The 15,760-nt window shown below is 39.4% G+C and overlaps 1 protein-coding gene across 1 annotated transcript in view; it reads right to left on the bottom strand.

The window, feature by feature from the left end:
* The window catches only part of CCDC192 (coiled-coil domain containing 192), a gene marked incomplete at both ends in the record, with an annotated part of 196,262 nt that overhangs the window by 161,782 nt on the left and 18,720 nt on the right, over positions 1–15,760 (bottom strand). The window contains one exon of the mRNA XM_079916030.1: positions 6,228–6,335. Within this exon, the coding sequence (XP_079772156.1) occupies positions 6,228–6,335 (108 nt within the window). The remainder of the gene's footprint in view (positions 1–6,227; positions 6,336–15,760) is intronic.

The following is a 15,760-nucleotide window of genomic DNA, read 5'->3' as shown; positions in this document are numbered from 1 at the left end:
CTGCAGGTACCTCTTGGACCCTGAGGATGGGAGCTACGTTTGTGAATGCACGGAGACCAAGCCCAGGCCTCTGAGAGCTGCAGAGCTCCTGAGCCTATTCTGGGCTCCCTGTGTCCAGACTTACTCAATTACTTGTTTAGGCCACTCTTATTTGGGTTGTTGTTTTATGTACCCAAGATTAATCCTCACTGATTCACTTAGTTACTGTGGAGCTGGGGGGCACGAAGCAAGAGTGATGGTTCCTCTTCACCATTTGGTTTGGGTTAGGGCTGGAAATTCAGTGTAGAGTGAGAACTTGTTAGAAATGCACATTCTTGACCTCCACCCCAGATGGACTGAATCCTACACTCTAGGGGTGGGACCCAGCAATCTGTCTAACAAGCCTCTAGGTTCCAGTTTGGGAACCAGGGTGAGTTCTTTTTGTTCAGTGCTGCTTGAGTAGGAAACTTCTTTAAATGACTTTGACCTATGACCACACGTTCTTAAGAACAGGGTCTTTGAATTTTAAAAATACTTATGTTCGAATATCAGCCTCATTGTTTATTAACTGTATGACCTTGGGAAAACGGCTTAACATTTTTGAGTCTCGTTTTCCTCATGGAGATTATAATAGTGCCCCTAATAAGGTTCTTGTGTGGATCAGATGAAATGTCTGTCAATCGAAGCACAGTACCTGGAACACTATAGATGCTTAATGAATGTCAGTTTCTCTACTCTGCCTGCCATTGGCAATACACTGCAGGGGTCTGGTACCAGGCCTGAATCCCTGTAGGATGTGAACTTAGCCACCACCCCACTACAACCCCTTTCATGCTTTGTCTCCATTATTGCTTCTGCTATTCTTTAGGATGGAAGAGAAACTTAGGGAGATCCCAGGGGAAAAAAGAAAGGGAAAGGAATCCTCTTGGAATATAACGTAATTGATCCAGTTCAGTAAAGAGTGAGGATACAGGAAGCTGCTGTTACTAGTTTTATTTGGGGCTTTCGGAAATGTCTCTCTCATCAGGTGAGGGGGAAACTATGCCTAACTGGCATATGAGCTATGACTAAGAAGTAAGAAAAAGACTCCCATGTGCTTTTTTCAAAAGTTGAGAAATAAAACTAGCATGTTCTTCTCCATTGAAATTTCTCTGCACTTCGAGTGTCACCAATAAATCTCTCTTTATGAAAACAAAAAGGGCACAATTATTTTTATGCTCCAAAGACCATCATGGGCCCCTTGCTGTGTCTTGTCTATGTCTTATTCCTACCCGGGAAACACAGTTGGTAGAAAAAAAGATCAAGTTCCCCACCGAGCTTCCCACCTCCTAGCTCCTGCTTCAAATAATGACATCTCTTTCGCAGCTAGCATATATGCCACACTTAATATATAACTAATGTTTTGCTAGGTATGGTATCCGAAAGATGCCTGAAGCTAATTCTGACTACGTAATTGTTACTGGATTCACCTCCTTGGTGAGAAAATGACCACAGATTCCCCTCACCCCCCAGTTTCTGCCCGCCCCCCTCCAAATTCTGAAAAGACCAGACACTGGAGCTGAATGGGCAATTCAGCTCCCAATCTTGGCAAAATCAGAGAATGGGCAGAAACAGATAGAAGACTTAAGAGATGAAGCAGAAAGAAGGTTAAAATACTAAAGTCCCTTTATCAAATGAGGAGCTGAGGAAGAAGATAAGAGAAAGCTGGGTGGTAAAAAAAAGCCAGCTAGGGCAAGGGAGCTGGGGTGGGAAGGGGACCTTTTCTGGTTGAAAGACTCTGAGATTGTGAGCACTAGAGAAGAACCACTGTGTTGAGATCTGGGTGTCTTTCAAACACTTTGAGAGACATCAGTAAAAAAGGAAACTTACACACACACACACACACACACACACACACACACACACACACACACAAGCCCATGACATATGACTCAGAATATACAGTTCTGTTATGACCACTAGCAGCGGTAGAGATAAATTAACATTAATCGAGAACCTACTAAGAACCAGGTTACACTCATCTCGTTCAATCCTCACTACAGCCCTATGAAGCCAATGTGTTCACCCTCTTCTGCATAAGACCACTGTGACTCAGAGAGACTAAGTGAACTGCCCAAGGTCATAAAGCTAGCAAGTCCTGGAGCAGAAACAAAGCCGGAGCTCTCCTGGGTCTGCTGCTGGGAGCCGGGAGCCAGAGGCTGGTGATGACTGAGACACACTGGGCCGATGCTGCTCCCAGAGGAAATGTCTCAGGAACTGGCCTCCCTCGTCCCTCTGAGCTGGTGGCTCTCTGGATCTGTGCTCCACTGTGACACTGTGGCTTCTCCTGACACTCTCTTAGCACAAAAGCTGTGCAATCTCTTAGCTTGCGTACAGTCATCAACTACAACCCCCGGAGCCCCTTTCTTTCTCCCTCCCATGTGCACTGGGGATAGAAGCCAGCACACAGGCAAAAACTGCCTTTTTTTGAGTTTCCCCTGAAACCTCTTCACGCTTCTTTTTTCTCCTCTTGACTCTTTTCCTCCTTTCCTGTGCCTCCTTCTAGTCCTTTCTCTACTACCTAATTTCCAGGCATTTCCCCCCACGGGTCTTAACCTGCAGGAAATATAATCAAATATTTTCTTTAGCAAAACTTGGCAATGTTTTGAATTATCTACAGTTATTACCCAGGAAAAGAGATGGATTCTTATGTCCCTTTCTCACTCTGGCCAGCTGACTTGCTGCAAACTTACTTCTTAGAGCTGTGAACAGCCCAGATTAAAAGTATTAATTGCAAATTATCCTGCTGTCATATTTCTTTTATTTTGACACTAGTGGCATGACTGCAGAGAAATAAAGAATAATTGTTAGCTAAGGGAATCCAACAAGGAAGTCTGTGACCTCACAGAGGAAGCGCCACACTCTCCTTATCTCCTCACTAAGTTCCTTCTTTTGCATAGTAAGCCAACAGAGACCTTGCTGGAAGGGACCCTAGAAAGGTTCAGTTTAAGTAACCTGAGGCCCAGGACCAACAGGTGTTTAGTGTAGATGAACCCCGAGGCATCTATCTGGGTTAGTTCTATGTGCATCACTAAGAGGCAGAGCCAGGAGGTAAGAATTCAGCTAATGTCAAAATTTAGCCATTTCGCAAAGGCAGGACCCACTGGTTGACAATACCATGAGCTTCCACTCCTTAGTTCCAGCACAAATCTTTGTCCTCGACATTTCCTCTCCTCTTCCCACTTGTTTCTAGCCCACCAGGCCAGCCCATCTGACAAAATGATTTGGATTACCAGTGAAAGCCAGCTAGCATTCCCACTGTCTTTGTGACAAATCCTAAATTAATGGTATTTAAAAGAAGCCTTAACTCAGCCATAAAAAGAAATGAAATTAAGTTATTTGTAGTGAGGTGGATGGATCTAGAGTCTGTCATACAGAGTGAAGTAAGTCAGAAAGAGAAAAACAAATACCGTATGCTAACACATATATATGGAATCTAAAAAAAAAAAAAAAGGTCGTGAAGAACCTAGGGGCAGGAGGGGAATAAAGACGCTGGGATGAAGTGAGAGAGTGGCATGGACATATATACACTACCAAATGTAAACTAGATAGCTAGTGGGAAGCAGCTGGATAGCACAGGGAGATCAGCTCCGTGCTTTGTGACCACGTAGAGGAGTGGGATAGGGATGGTGGGAGGGAGGGAGATGCAAGAGGGAAGAGATATGGGGATATGTGTATATGTATAGCTGATTCACTTTGTTATAAAGCAGAAATTAACACACCATTGTAAAGCAATTATACTCCAATAAAGAAGTTAAAAAAGAAGCCTTAACATGTATACACATAAACAGGAAAAAATACTCCTTCACATACACACACACACACACACACACACACACACATCATTGTCTGGACCACTAAAGACAGTTTCTCTTTTTGCAACCACAAAGTGGCCTAGCCTGGTAAGGAAGACAGTGGCACCCAGTGGACAAATGTTTGATTGTTTGAGACAGGTGTCCCATTCAGAAATAGTCTCCTTTCTTAGCTTGAAGAAAGGCTATTTGCTCCCCTTACCTTTCCCTATCCTTCTGCCATCACATTTTTAAAACATCTACTGAATTTAAAAATAGGGGGGAGGGGAGTGTCGTTACAGTTTTTATCTCTTCAAGAATAAGACTAAACTGAAACACTGGAGAAAGGAAAAATTTCAGGATTAAATCCTCTGAGAACAGTGTCTATATTTGATTAACCTATTTCAACAGTAACAGCGGAGACAGCCAAATCTAATAAAATATTCAGCTTAATTAAAAATGTAACGTTGAAAATGCCTGTAATGTGCTTTTCTTTGCACATAATATTCTCCTTTTCCTCACACCATTGCCAACTTCCAATTAAATTGCCTTGGTTATATGCAAATTTGGCAACTCCAGGGGCAATACTTCAGGAAAATAACATACACAGATCCTGCAACTTGATACTATGCTGCAGTCTATCTGGGAACCATACAAATACCTACTATTTTCACTCTCCAGCCCCTGCAGTGATTCTTTTGGTTGTGAGCTACTTGGGTAGAAAAGCTTTGCTTATCTATCTTTCTTCCCTCAAACTGCTAACTAACATCTTACTCACGGTAGTTAGAAAGAAGTTGAGTGAAATCCAGTTTCCATTTTATGTAATTAATCTGCTAAACACTGAAAAGAAGTATCTAATTGTTTGATGTTACATAAAGGGATCATCCAGTTAAGAATCTTAAATATTAGGGGCTATTTGCGCTGGAGAAAAACATTTTATAAAGAACAAAAGGGATGAGGACTTTTATGGGTGAACTGAATTTTACTGATTTAAATCATTAAAAGACGTTCAATTACAAAATAAGCATACATCTTCTTAGTGTAACCTAATACCAGCAAGGGTGCCCTTTTTAGTTAGCCGTTCAAAATTTCTTCCAAGTTTGCGTGCTCTGAAATCCTTAGTTTTTATGCTTTGAAATGGTACCTCATGTTTATCATTATATTCTTTGTAATTCAAATTTTGCCACAGTTTGAAGCTTGCTTTTTCTGTTGTTTTAAAGAAAAGATGAGTTGGCAAGCCAGCGTTATGACACATGGGTGAGATGGAATCTTTCCCCAGTGGGTCTGGGCCTAGGGCACCACGCTTTTGTTAATTGACAGAAGGCCCCTGTGACCCCTTGTGTCTATCACATTTAGGTAGTCAGCAACAAACACATCCCGAAGTAAGAGATGTACTTTTTTGGTAAGCTGAAAAAAAAAATGGAGGCCATTTGTACATGTATCCCTACAATACACGTTAAATGTACTTCTTTTTGTCATAACACAAGCACACTTTCCCCCTCGTCTCTGCAAAAATTCTTATAAAATTCTGATGCACTCAACTTTTGCTATACAGACCTTTCTTATTAAAAACTCAAAATTGTTTTTCAAAAGTTTCTAAAAATTTATTTGCAAAATGTCTCAATCCATGACAAATCAATCAATGTTTATAAAATCTCAGGGTCTGTGTCCTTTTCCTCCACTGACTGCCACCAACAGTGAGCACTGGTGCCCTGTGCTGTGGGAGGACCCACACTCCTGGCAGCTTTGCCCTCTGCCAAGCCCCCCTGCCCAGGGGCAAGGGCAACGGTAACAGCAGGATTTGTACCACGTACACTGTACTGTTTGCAAAGTGTAATTGTGTTGGGAAATGGTCTGAGCTTTACTGAGAGCCATACTCCGTGTCTCCGCACTCGGAGACCTGGTGTGTAGGCAGATGACATATAAGGCAACCCGACGGCCGGTAGAGGCTACACTCCACCTATGACTTGCTTTGCTTCTGTGAGTGTCACAGCCCAAGAGGGATGCCAGGATTTGAAAAACTCTCTTTCTTCACATAATTGGAGAAAGTTGCTCCTGTGTAGTTCCTATAGGTTTTATCTTACTTTGGGGTTTATCTGTTTATAATGCAAATATGTTTCACTTATTCAGAAATCTACTTGCTTAAAGATGGCTTTCCTAACTCATGGGCTGTGGCGAATGAAAATCAAAATATAAATCTAAGAGGAGTTTTAAAGGCTGAAAAGCTCCATACAGATTAAAGTAATTATTGTTATAACTAAAATGAATGAAATGGGGTGTGTGTGTGTGTGTGTGTGTGTGTGTGTGTGTGTGTGTGTATGTGTCATTAGGTACAGAGGTTAAAACACGTATTTAGATTTTCCTTGCTCTACTGCACACTGAGGAACATATATTTCCAATCCCAGTGACAGGTATTACCTGTTCGGATAAGACTTTAGCCTTTGCTTCTGCTTCCATCAGGCAAATCTCCAAGGCCTCGAGCCGTGCCAAGGTAAACGCCATCTGTCTGGTTTCCAGGGACTCTTTCTTTAAAACAATAATCAAGTATTACTTTTTGACATGGGTAGTTTCCTGAGTGCATCTCAAACAACTCTGGGGACTAAGGACAGTCTTAATAAACTCACACAAATCATCTCCTTTTCTTCTTCAACATAGCAATAAAACAATGAAATGTTACAAAAACAATAGTGTTATTTAACAGTTTAGAGTCTAAAGGCAGCGTAAAAAAAATGCATATTAATGAGCAATGAACAGCTTTAGAAAGGTAGAATAAAATATCCATGTTGAAATTTGGTTAGTCTGCAACTTTTATTCCTGATACAGAGCTTTTCTTCAAGAGGTTAGAACCAGAATTTCACATTCCCAATAAGAGATGTCATCTAGAATGCCTACATTTTTAACATTCACCTAGCTTGGGGGTCATAGTCATTTGAATTCAGAGAAGCTCTTGGTTCCTTTGATTGTCACCTTCTTATCACAAGTTTAATTAAAGCAAAGATACTACATGGTTTAGAATCAGATCATTCTTCCCCAGAACGTGGCTAATATGACTCAAATCAGCAGATGTGTAGACTTTCCCTCTCAAAATTAAGTTACTCTTTATCACGTACAAGCAGAAAAATGTGCAAAGTTGGTATGAGAATATGTTACCAGCACTACTGAGACTAGAGCACTTCCTGACTACTCTTTGGCCATTGAGACAATTAATTAATAAAGACACAGCAATATGGAAACTTCAAAGGAAAACCTCATATGTGCTAGGATTATGAGGTTCCTATAGCTTCCTGGGATGTGTCCTGTCTTCTTGTGAAAGTTCAGGCTGCTGCAGCTGCTTCCAATTAACCCCACAGGAAAAAAAGAACTGAGTTCCTACATATTAAAAAAAAAAGAACAAAAAAAATACCCCTGCTGCTTTATTTCCCCTTTGGTTTAGGAGCCCACCAATTTTATACATATGTGCATTTCCTGACGATACAATAGAGCCATCTGGTGGTAAATGAACCAGCCATAAAAACAAAGCATTTATTCAGTTCCTATAATTGTTCATGCCATCCTTTGAACCTTAGGACCCTGGCAAGGACCTCTGATAGAAATAAATGTTGCTCTGTTCAAAAACAGCATGGCTCCTAAATCACACATTGCTGCGTAATCTCCCCGAGGTCAGCCTTTGGGGGGTGAACATCTTGGGTTAGAACAGTGATATTCGGGATGAACAAATGACCCTCAGCCTCCCATATATGATTCCAATAATTTCAACAGTCAGTCCAAAATATCTCAAAACAAAAGCCTCAGAACAAAATTCTTGTGTATTTATACTTACAGGTAGTTTATGCTACAAAACATTTTATGCATAAAGGAGAAATTGTCAAAAATCCAAACTTTTCCAAAAAGGTTAAGGATTCCTGACCTAGATTGCTATTTCCAGGGGGAATCTTCTTGTCCAGTGTTTGACCTCGAGGAAGTTTTTAAAAGTAGACCCAACAAGATCATCTAATCTATTTCTCTAGGTCTTTTTCTCCAAACATCCCTAATTTTCCCTGACAAGAAGGACAACCATTTCCAGTAAGACATTGCAAGTCAAAGCCAAATGAAACAGGCTTGACTGGAGACTGTTATTAAATAACATAGGACTTTTTGTGCAGGTAGATTTAAGAAACCATCATGTGTTATAGAACAAGGAGAGTCCTGAGCAAACTGTGAGGAATGCAAAGCCTGTCTCCACCTTTACCCAGCTGTCACTCTCCACTCCCTGGCTTGCCTTTCTGTCCCCCTCTCCTTTAAGGGGAAGAGCCATGAATGTATCTACACTGGAGAAAGAATGGCCTAAACAAAGTCAAGCACTTTTTAATAGGAGACAACCTCCATTAACCAAAGGAATACAGATTAAATCAAGAATAATCTCGCAAATAAGTAAATACCTGGCGTTGGAAGTTTTGGAGGTAGGTGTGTGTTTTCAGGGACTCTAAACAGTTAGGTGTAGTCAGTCCTTGCCCCAGTTTTGCAGGATGCAGTGGTACGAGAGCAGAAAGTTAGGATTTATACCCTGAAGTTCATTCTCCCTCAGGCACATGTGGACACACAGTACATAAATTGATTTATGTTTCTTATGAACATGAAACTGTCTTGGTGGTTAAAGTAATGGCAGAGTGAATTATATTAATCAAAACTGAAAACATATGATATATATAGGTGTTTGGGGATTGAACCTGTGTCTGTGGATTTCCAAATGGTAAATTCCAGCACTTCAAGTGGGTAGTCCAGTTTTTAACTTCTACTCTTTGTCCTAAAATTTTCTACCTAAATATCCATCAGTAATCTAAGTGCATGTATCTAAGATAACCAAGATGATCAAAGTAAAAGAATATTACAAAATATTAATAATTCTATAAACCTTTTGGTTACAGTAAAGACACTAGATTACTATGCATGTGTGTTAAAGTTGACAGTCTACTAATTGACAAACCTTATGGAAAATTGTAAGAGTAGATTTTCTTTTAGCTGCAATGTTTCCTCATTTGAGAATCTGGAGGAAAATCTACTCTTTGTTCTAAGTTAATTTTTCTTATTTCTCTAACCCATCTCAGTACCTTTTCATTGTCCCCTTCCTTACTTTTAAGTCATTATTTCTTTGTCTTACAATGACCTTGCTCTTTCTCAGCCAAACAAATCCCCTCCACCCTTCAGGACTGGTTCAAGGTCTCTGATTCGTCGAGATCATCCACATCCCTCTGAATCCACGTGCAGCACTTAGAAAGACGCCTGAATGCAGAGGCTAGACTGGTCACTGCACCGAGCATTTAGTAGGAGCTCAATAAGAGTTGTTGATTGATTGAAGGCTCAGCAGTCAGAGAAGGGGACTGCACCAGATAGAGCGGTCCTTCACGCTGAGAGGCTGTAACAGTGACTCCTTTGAGCAACACTTCCCCTGCATCTGGCTTAGAACACTGACAAGGATCAGAGCCCCAGAGACAGAGAAAGTCCACTTGCCAAGGCCAGGGGCCAGACAGTGTAGCAGAGGGCAAGGAGGTGGCCGTGGCGTTGGGTGATGATGGCAGGGCTGATGTGAGGATTAAATGACGTAAATCAGGTAAATGCTTGGACAGATGAAGTGCTCAATTAATATTATTTTGAATAATTCTATTCTCCTAATTCTTTTAAGGGAATCATTTGATATTAAAACTTTCTAACTTGTTTTTAAACCCTAGTAAAAGAAAGTTCCCATAGAGGCCCTTTGGTAACAGCAAACGATCAAACCACAGCAGTGAGAAATTCAGTCAAGTATGCAATTAGAACAAAGCTAATATGTTAAATATGTGGGTGCATTTCTTTAAAAGCAAGATTGCTAAATAATGATGTGGCTATGGCAAATTCCACCTTTACACAAGAGCAATTTGACATGAGTCAGTTGAAGACAATTAAATGTTTCTAGCAATCTGGAGCATCTATCGTGCAGGGTTCCAGCAGCAGCCCCTGCCCCGTAGTGCGGTAACTTCCCGCCAGGTAAAACACGCTTTCAACACATTTTGCAACAAACTTCCTGCTTGATGTCTCCCCTATTTATTACCGTGGTCCATTCATCTTTCCCAGTGCTTGACAAGCGCCGAAGGCCCTAAACTTCCCTCTACGACCTGCTCATATTGCCCACGCTAGCCCCTTACCTCCGGGCAGACTTTTTCCATTCCTCCCTCAGTCTCTGGTGATCAGAATTCATTTTACAGTGGAAAGTTCATCACTCTCATGTCCTTCTGTGCTTAGCATTTGCAATAGTTTCTTAGGTTAAATTGCCAATTTCTATTTAGGCAACAATTTAACAACTCAGTTCTCTTGATTCCAGTCCATTCAAGTGAAAACAGTATTCCTCTGTGTTTGGGGTTGTGTCATTAATCACTAAATAAGATATTTAAATTCAAAACTTGAACAAATTACAACTATTGTCAAAGCCCAGTGGAAAGGGTTTCTAAGTAGAAAGTGCCCATCAATATGACCCCGAAAGGGATGGTCATGGGAGGATGACAGATGAGCACTGACTAAGGGGAACTCTGCTTGGATGCTGGAAGGACACGTTCCTTACCTGACCTGAGTCTCACTGACTGTGTGTCTTGGGCTATGTGACTTTGGGGCTTCACTTCTCGGGGCCTCAGTTTTTTCATCTTTAAATGAAGAATACACTGGTCAGGTTGCAGAAGAAAACAGATGGTCATTCCAAAGGAGTGATTGAGGGCAGTGTGATGAAGGGAAGAGCATGGGTACGGTTATGGAAGTCAACAAAGGATGGTGAGATACACCCTGCATGCAAAGATACTTTTTGCCTTACCTTGACCTGAAGAGGTAGGGGGAGAGGTAATAGGAGAGCATTATCACAGGATCTAGAAAGAGAGCTTGGGAGAGGGCCATGCTATAAACCGAGACCTTGGGCAGAGAAATACAGCCACTGCCAACCTGTGCCCAGGCAGTAGTGGTTGATGGACCAGTGGAATAAATAGCCTGACCCTCCTCTCCTCTCACCCGCTGTACTTCTGTCTCTATCTTCCTCGGGCTGAACCCAATGAGAAATCAGAGGGCAAGAGAGCTTCAACAAGAAGTGCAGAGAGACCAGCTCCCTGGAAAAGAGCAGAGTGGGGGAAGGGTGGAGGGTGGATAATGGAGGGGGCAACAAAGATATCTCAGGCCAGAGGGGTTTAATGCTATTAGTGGTTCCCAAATGCCAGCCCATAGATCAGTGTTGGTTTGTGATAACATTTTCACCAGTCAGCAGGAAAATGATAAATGCTAACTTTTGAAAAGGACATTGTGAATTTTTCATGAAGCCAAATTTATTCCATTTAGATGACTGTCCTTTATTCTGAGCTTATGATCATTCTATATATTTTGGTGTTAAGAGGATGTGTATTTAACAAATGATGGTGATAGTACATGGGAATTTTTGTGTTTTACTGTTTTTTCTTGAAAAAAATTGAAAAATTGGCAGTCTTACAAAAACTAAACCTAATTATTTTTTGATGGAAATTTTTACTAGTTTATGAAATCTGAAAGTGTAGAGACCCTCTATCTAAGTGATCTCTGTTAAATTCTACATTAACTGTTTTGTCAGGTGGCTATTCCAGAGCTACATTCCCTGAATTCCATTGGACTAAGTCCAAGATGGACCTGAATTCAGTATCAAGTTGTTTTAGCACAGTTCCAAGATAGTTATTCTAGGAAAAAACCCACACTTGTAAAGGTCAACCTTTTACCCTGTGAAAGATTTAACTCCTTTTCCATTTCTATAGCATCACCGATAGAACAAATGAAAAAGGTATTTGAAAGGAATTGTTAACTCAGATTTTAATTTATAAAAAGATTGTTGGTGGGCTTCCCTGGTGGCGCAGTGGTTGGGAGTCCGCCTGCCGATGCAGGGGACACGGGTTCGTGCCCCGGTCCGGAAGGATCCCACATGCTGCGGAGCGGCTGGGCCCGTGGGCCATGGCCGCTGAGCCTGCGCGTCCGGAGCCTGTGCTCGGCGACGGGAGAGGCCACAGCAGTGAGAGGCCCGCGTACCGCAAAAAAAAAAAAAAAAAAAAGATTGTTGGTGAGGAAGTTAAAGAAAGAGAAGTGTCCCTGTGACATATGATAGTTTCATAAATAACTTTAAATAATGGCTTACCTGAAACTCTTAACAGGCCAAGTCATTTTAGTTCAATTCAAAGCAATTCAGTTCATTTAAGTTCAAAAAATATTAAGGGCTCACTATTCGCCAGGTACTGTGCTAAGCAATGGAGAAATAAATAGTAACCAGACATACAGGATTAATACCCTCACCAGATTCTCAGTTTAGAATTTCTCTCCAATACAAACATCCTAGGATTTAGTTTTATGTAAAAATCAAAAGAATGTCAAGAGTTTGGTGATTAATTTAATATTTTTATTTTTATTCTCACTCATAAAATATTGCTCTGTGCTTTGGGGCCTTGTTCTTTTCTCTTTGATGAGGATTCTGGTAGATGTTAGAAAGAGGTAAGAGGCAGTCCTAACCTGTTTTCAAATATTCCAGATCTATCTCAAACAATATTGATTTATAACTCCTTACAGACTGTGAACCAATAGTATAAGAGGAGAAAAGGACCTAGTAAATAGTTCGTATCTTGCATCATTTCAGCTAAAGTTAACAGTAAAACAAGGACTGGGTTACAGGACACCTGAATTTGGGGTCATGTTATGTTACAGAATTTGTTCTGTGACTTAAAATAGCCCTCCAGCGTTTTGATTTTATGGGTGGATTTCTTGAAACTTTGGGCATCACAAATCTCTTGGACTACCTGATGATATATGTCAATTCTCTTACTAGGAAAAAAAATGCTTATGTACATGCTTGTGTACACACACACACACACAATAAGCACACATGCACACTATTTTGCCTATACTTTCTGGGTGCTTAAGTGTTTTTCTCAGTGCTATTCATGTAGCCCAAATTATGAATTCCTTATTTAGAGGGAATAGTGTATTCCAGCACCTTTAGTTTTTATTCTAAAATAAAAGACCAAATATTAATGAATGAGAGTATTAATATGTTCTTGGTGCCTCTACTGTAAATCATGCAGATGAACAAACGAATAATCTTCTCTTCCTAGAGACATACTCCAAACTCAAAAGAAACAAAATGGCTCTTCCTTCTGGAGAGTAGAGCAAGTGGCATACCTTCCCAGGGAAGCCTGCTTCTTGTAACTGAACTACACAGCAACTAGTGCTAACCCATCCTGCTGACGGTGAAGTAAAGATTTTAATAATGAGAATATATTTCTTTCATAATAAAAAAAGAGAAAGGACATAGCAAGGTAATTTGCTATTAAAAAATAATTTTTATTTTTTTATTTTTTATGTATAAATCATGATTTACTTCTTGTACCTGAGTTCATTATAAACATCCAAATAAAGATTTTATTAGCAAGGAAGAGATGACAAGAGAGGTTGGGTAGGCAGCTAACAGGGTCTGCCACAAACAGCATAAATAGCTGATAACCTTTTTCAATTTATTTGCCTTTGATGTGAAGCTCTTTACACCGGGGGTAAGTAAGCTTTTCACAGAGCTTTCACGTGATCTATCCTGTACTTATAATGTTTTTCTTTCCCGTTTTTTATTGTCAGAGGAAAAAAGCATTTTTTTGACATCAGAGGTGACACTAGCAATTAAGCATTAGTAACGACTTCATTTCTTCAGACGATCTCTTTGAAACTCTAGGGCTAAAGTCAGCAGCTTTGTGTACATTGTCTTATGTTGTCATTTTTTCTGTACCGGCAGTATGGGCCCATGAATATTGTGTTTTCTGCTTGCTGAATATCTGCGGATTGATCTTCCCCAGTAAATCAATTTAGACTGGGTTTGTTCTAAAATCACTGGGAGCAGGGAGAGTAACTTTGAATTAGACAGTGTTGGATGTTTCTAAAACAAAAACAAATAGCACTTGGTACTTCCTGTGGTTCTTGGTTAATCATCAAGTTGTATGCCAAATATCTTGAGAACTGTGACTGGCCTTTGATTATTCCTCTTTGATTAGCACTTACATTAGAATTATTGAATGTATTTCAGATGTTTGCAGGTATTAAAATGTTATATATTATGTGATTTTATGAACAATTTGTCTTACGTTTTATCCGTGCTATAGGCATCTATCAAAACATTGGTAGTATGTTTCCAGAGACATTAAAACAGAATTTTCCCCTCTGTGAATACCCTGACCCATTGTTCTAATTGCTTCAATGTTTGTAACATTTGCTGCTTTCTTTTTTTTATTAATTAATTTTTTTTTTTTAATTGGAGTATAGTTGATTTACAATGTCGTGTTAGTTTCAGGTATACAGAAAAGTGAATCAGTTATACATATACATATATCCACTCTTTTTTAGGTTCTTTTCCCATATAGGTCATACAGAGTATTGAGAGAAGAGTTCCCTGTGCTATACAGGAGGGTCTTTATTAGTTACATATTCTATATACAGTACTATGTATATGTCAATCCCAGTCTCCCAATTTATCCCTCCTCTCCTCCTTCCCCCCAACACCAGTAACCATAAGTTTGTTTTCTACATCTTTGACTCTATTTCTGTTTTGTAAATAAGTTCATTTGTACCATTTTTAGATTCCACATACAAGCGATATCATATGATATTTATCTTTCTCTGTCTGATTTACTTCACTCAATATGACAATCTCTAGGTCCATCCATGTTGCTGCAAATGACATTATTTTGTTCTTTTTATGGCTGAATAATATTCCATTGTATATATGTACCACATCTTCTTTATCCATTCCTCTGCCAATGGACATTTAGGTTGCTTCCATGTCCTGGCTATTGTAAATAGTGCTGCAATGAATATTTACGTGCATGTATCTTTTCGAATTATGGTTTTCTGTGGATATGTGCCCAGGAGTGGGATTGCAGGATCATATAGTAGTTCTACTTTTCATTTTTTAAGGAAGCTCCGTACAGTTCTCCATAATGGTTGTACCAATTTACATTCCCACCAATGGTGTAGGAGGGTTCCCTTTTCTCCACACCCTCTCCAACATTTATTGTTTGTAGATTTTTTGATAATGGCCATTCTGACTAGTGTGAGGTTATACTTCATTATAGTTTTGATTTGCATTTCTCTAATAATTAATGATATTGAGCATCTTTTCATGTGCTTTTTGGCCATCTGTATGTCTTCTTTGGAGAGGTGTCTCTTTAGATCTTCTGCCCGTTTTTTGATTGGGTTGTTTGTTTCTTTGATATTGAGCTGTATGAGCTCTTTGTGTATTTTGGAGATTAATCCCTTGTCAGTCGCTTCTTCTGCAAGTGTTTTCTCCCATTCTGTGGGTTGTCTTTTCATTTTGTTTATGGTTTCCTTTGCTGTGCAGAAGCTTTTAAGTTTAATTAGGTCCCAGAAAAATGATTTTTATTTTTTACAAAAATAAAGGAGAAGATGAAATGGAGACTTATTATTTAATAGATAGGTGTTGAGTTTCAGCTTTGCAAAATGAAAACCTTCTGGAGATAAGTTGCACAAAAATGTGAACATGCCTTACACTACTGAACTACAAATTAAAAATGGTTAAAATGGTCAATTTTATGTTACACATATTTTACCACAATTAAGAATTTTTAAATAACTTATAAAACAAATGTATAGAGCAGATAAATTATGGAGTGGAGGAATTAGTCAATACTAAAATTAATTCAACTACTCTACCTATGCGTCACAGGACTGCTGTGAGAAAGAATTAAAAAAAAAAGACTGCTCATAATAAAAACTATGAAATTTAAGAAAAGGAAAAAACATAGTAAGGCAGTCTTACTGAAGAGAAAGATTTTGATTCCTTTAATTTAAAAAAAATTCAAAAAATACTAGTTGTTTTAAATTAAATTTTGATTTAGTGGGACATATAATAATGCAAAGACTTTCCCTGTTTATAAAGTTAATGCTTTGTATAA

This window comes from Stenella coeruleoalba (genome assembly GCF_951394435.1).
Source record: "Stenella coeruleoalba genome assembly, chromosome: 3".
In the NCBI taxonomy this organism is placed as follows: Eukaryota; Metazoa; Chordata; class Mammalia; order Artiodactyla; family Delphinidae; genus Stenella; species Stenella coeruleoalba.
The sequence above is the reverse complement of the archived record's forward strand: the minus strand, read 5'-3'. Positions and strand labels throughout refer to the sequence as shown.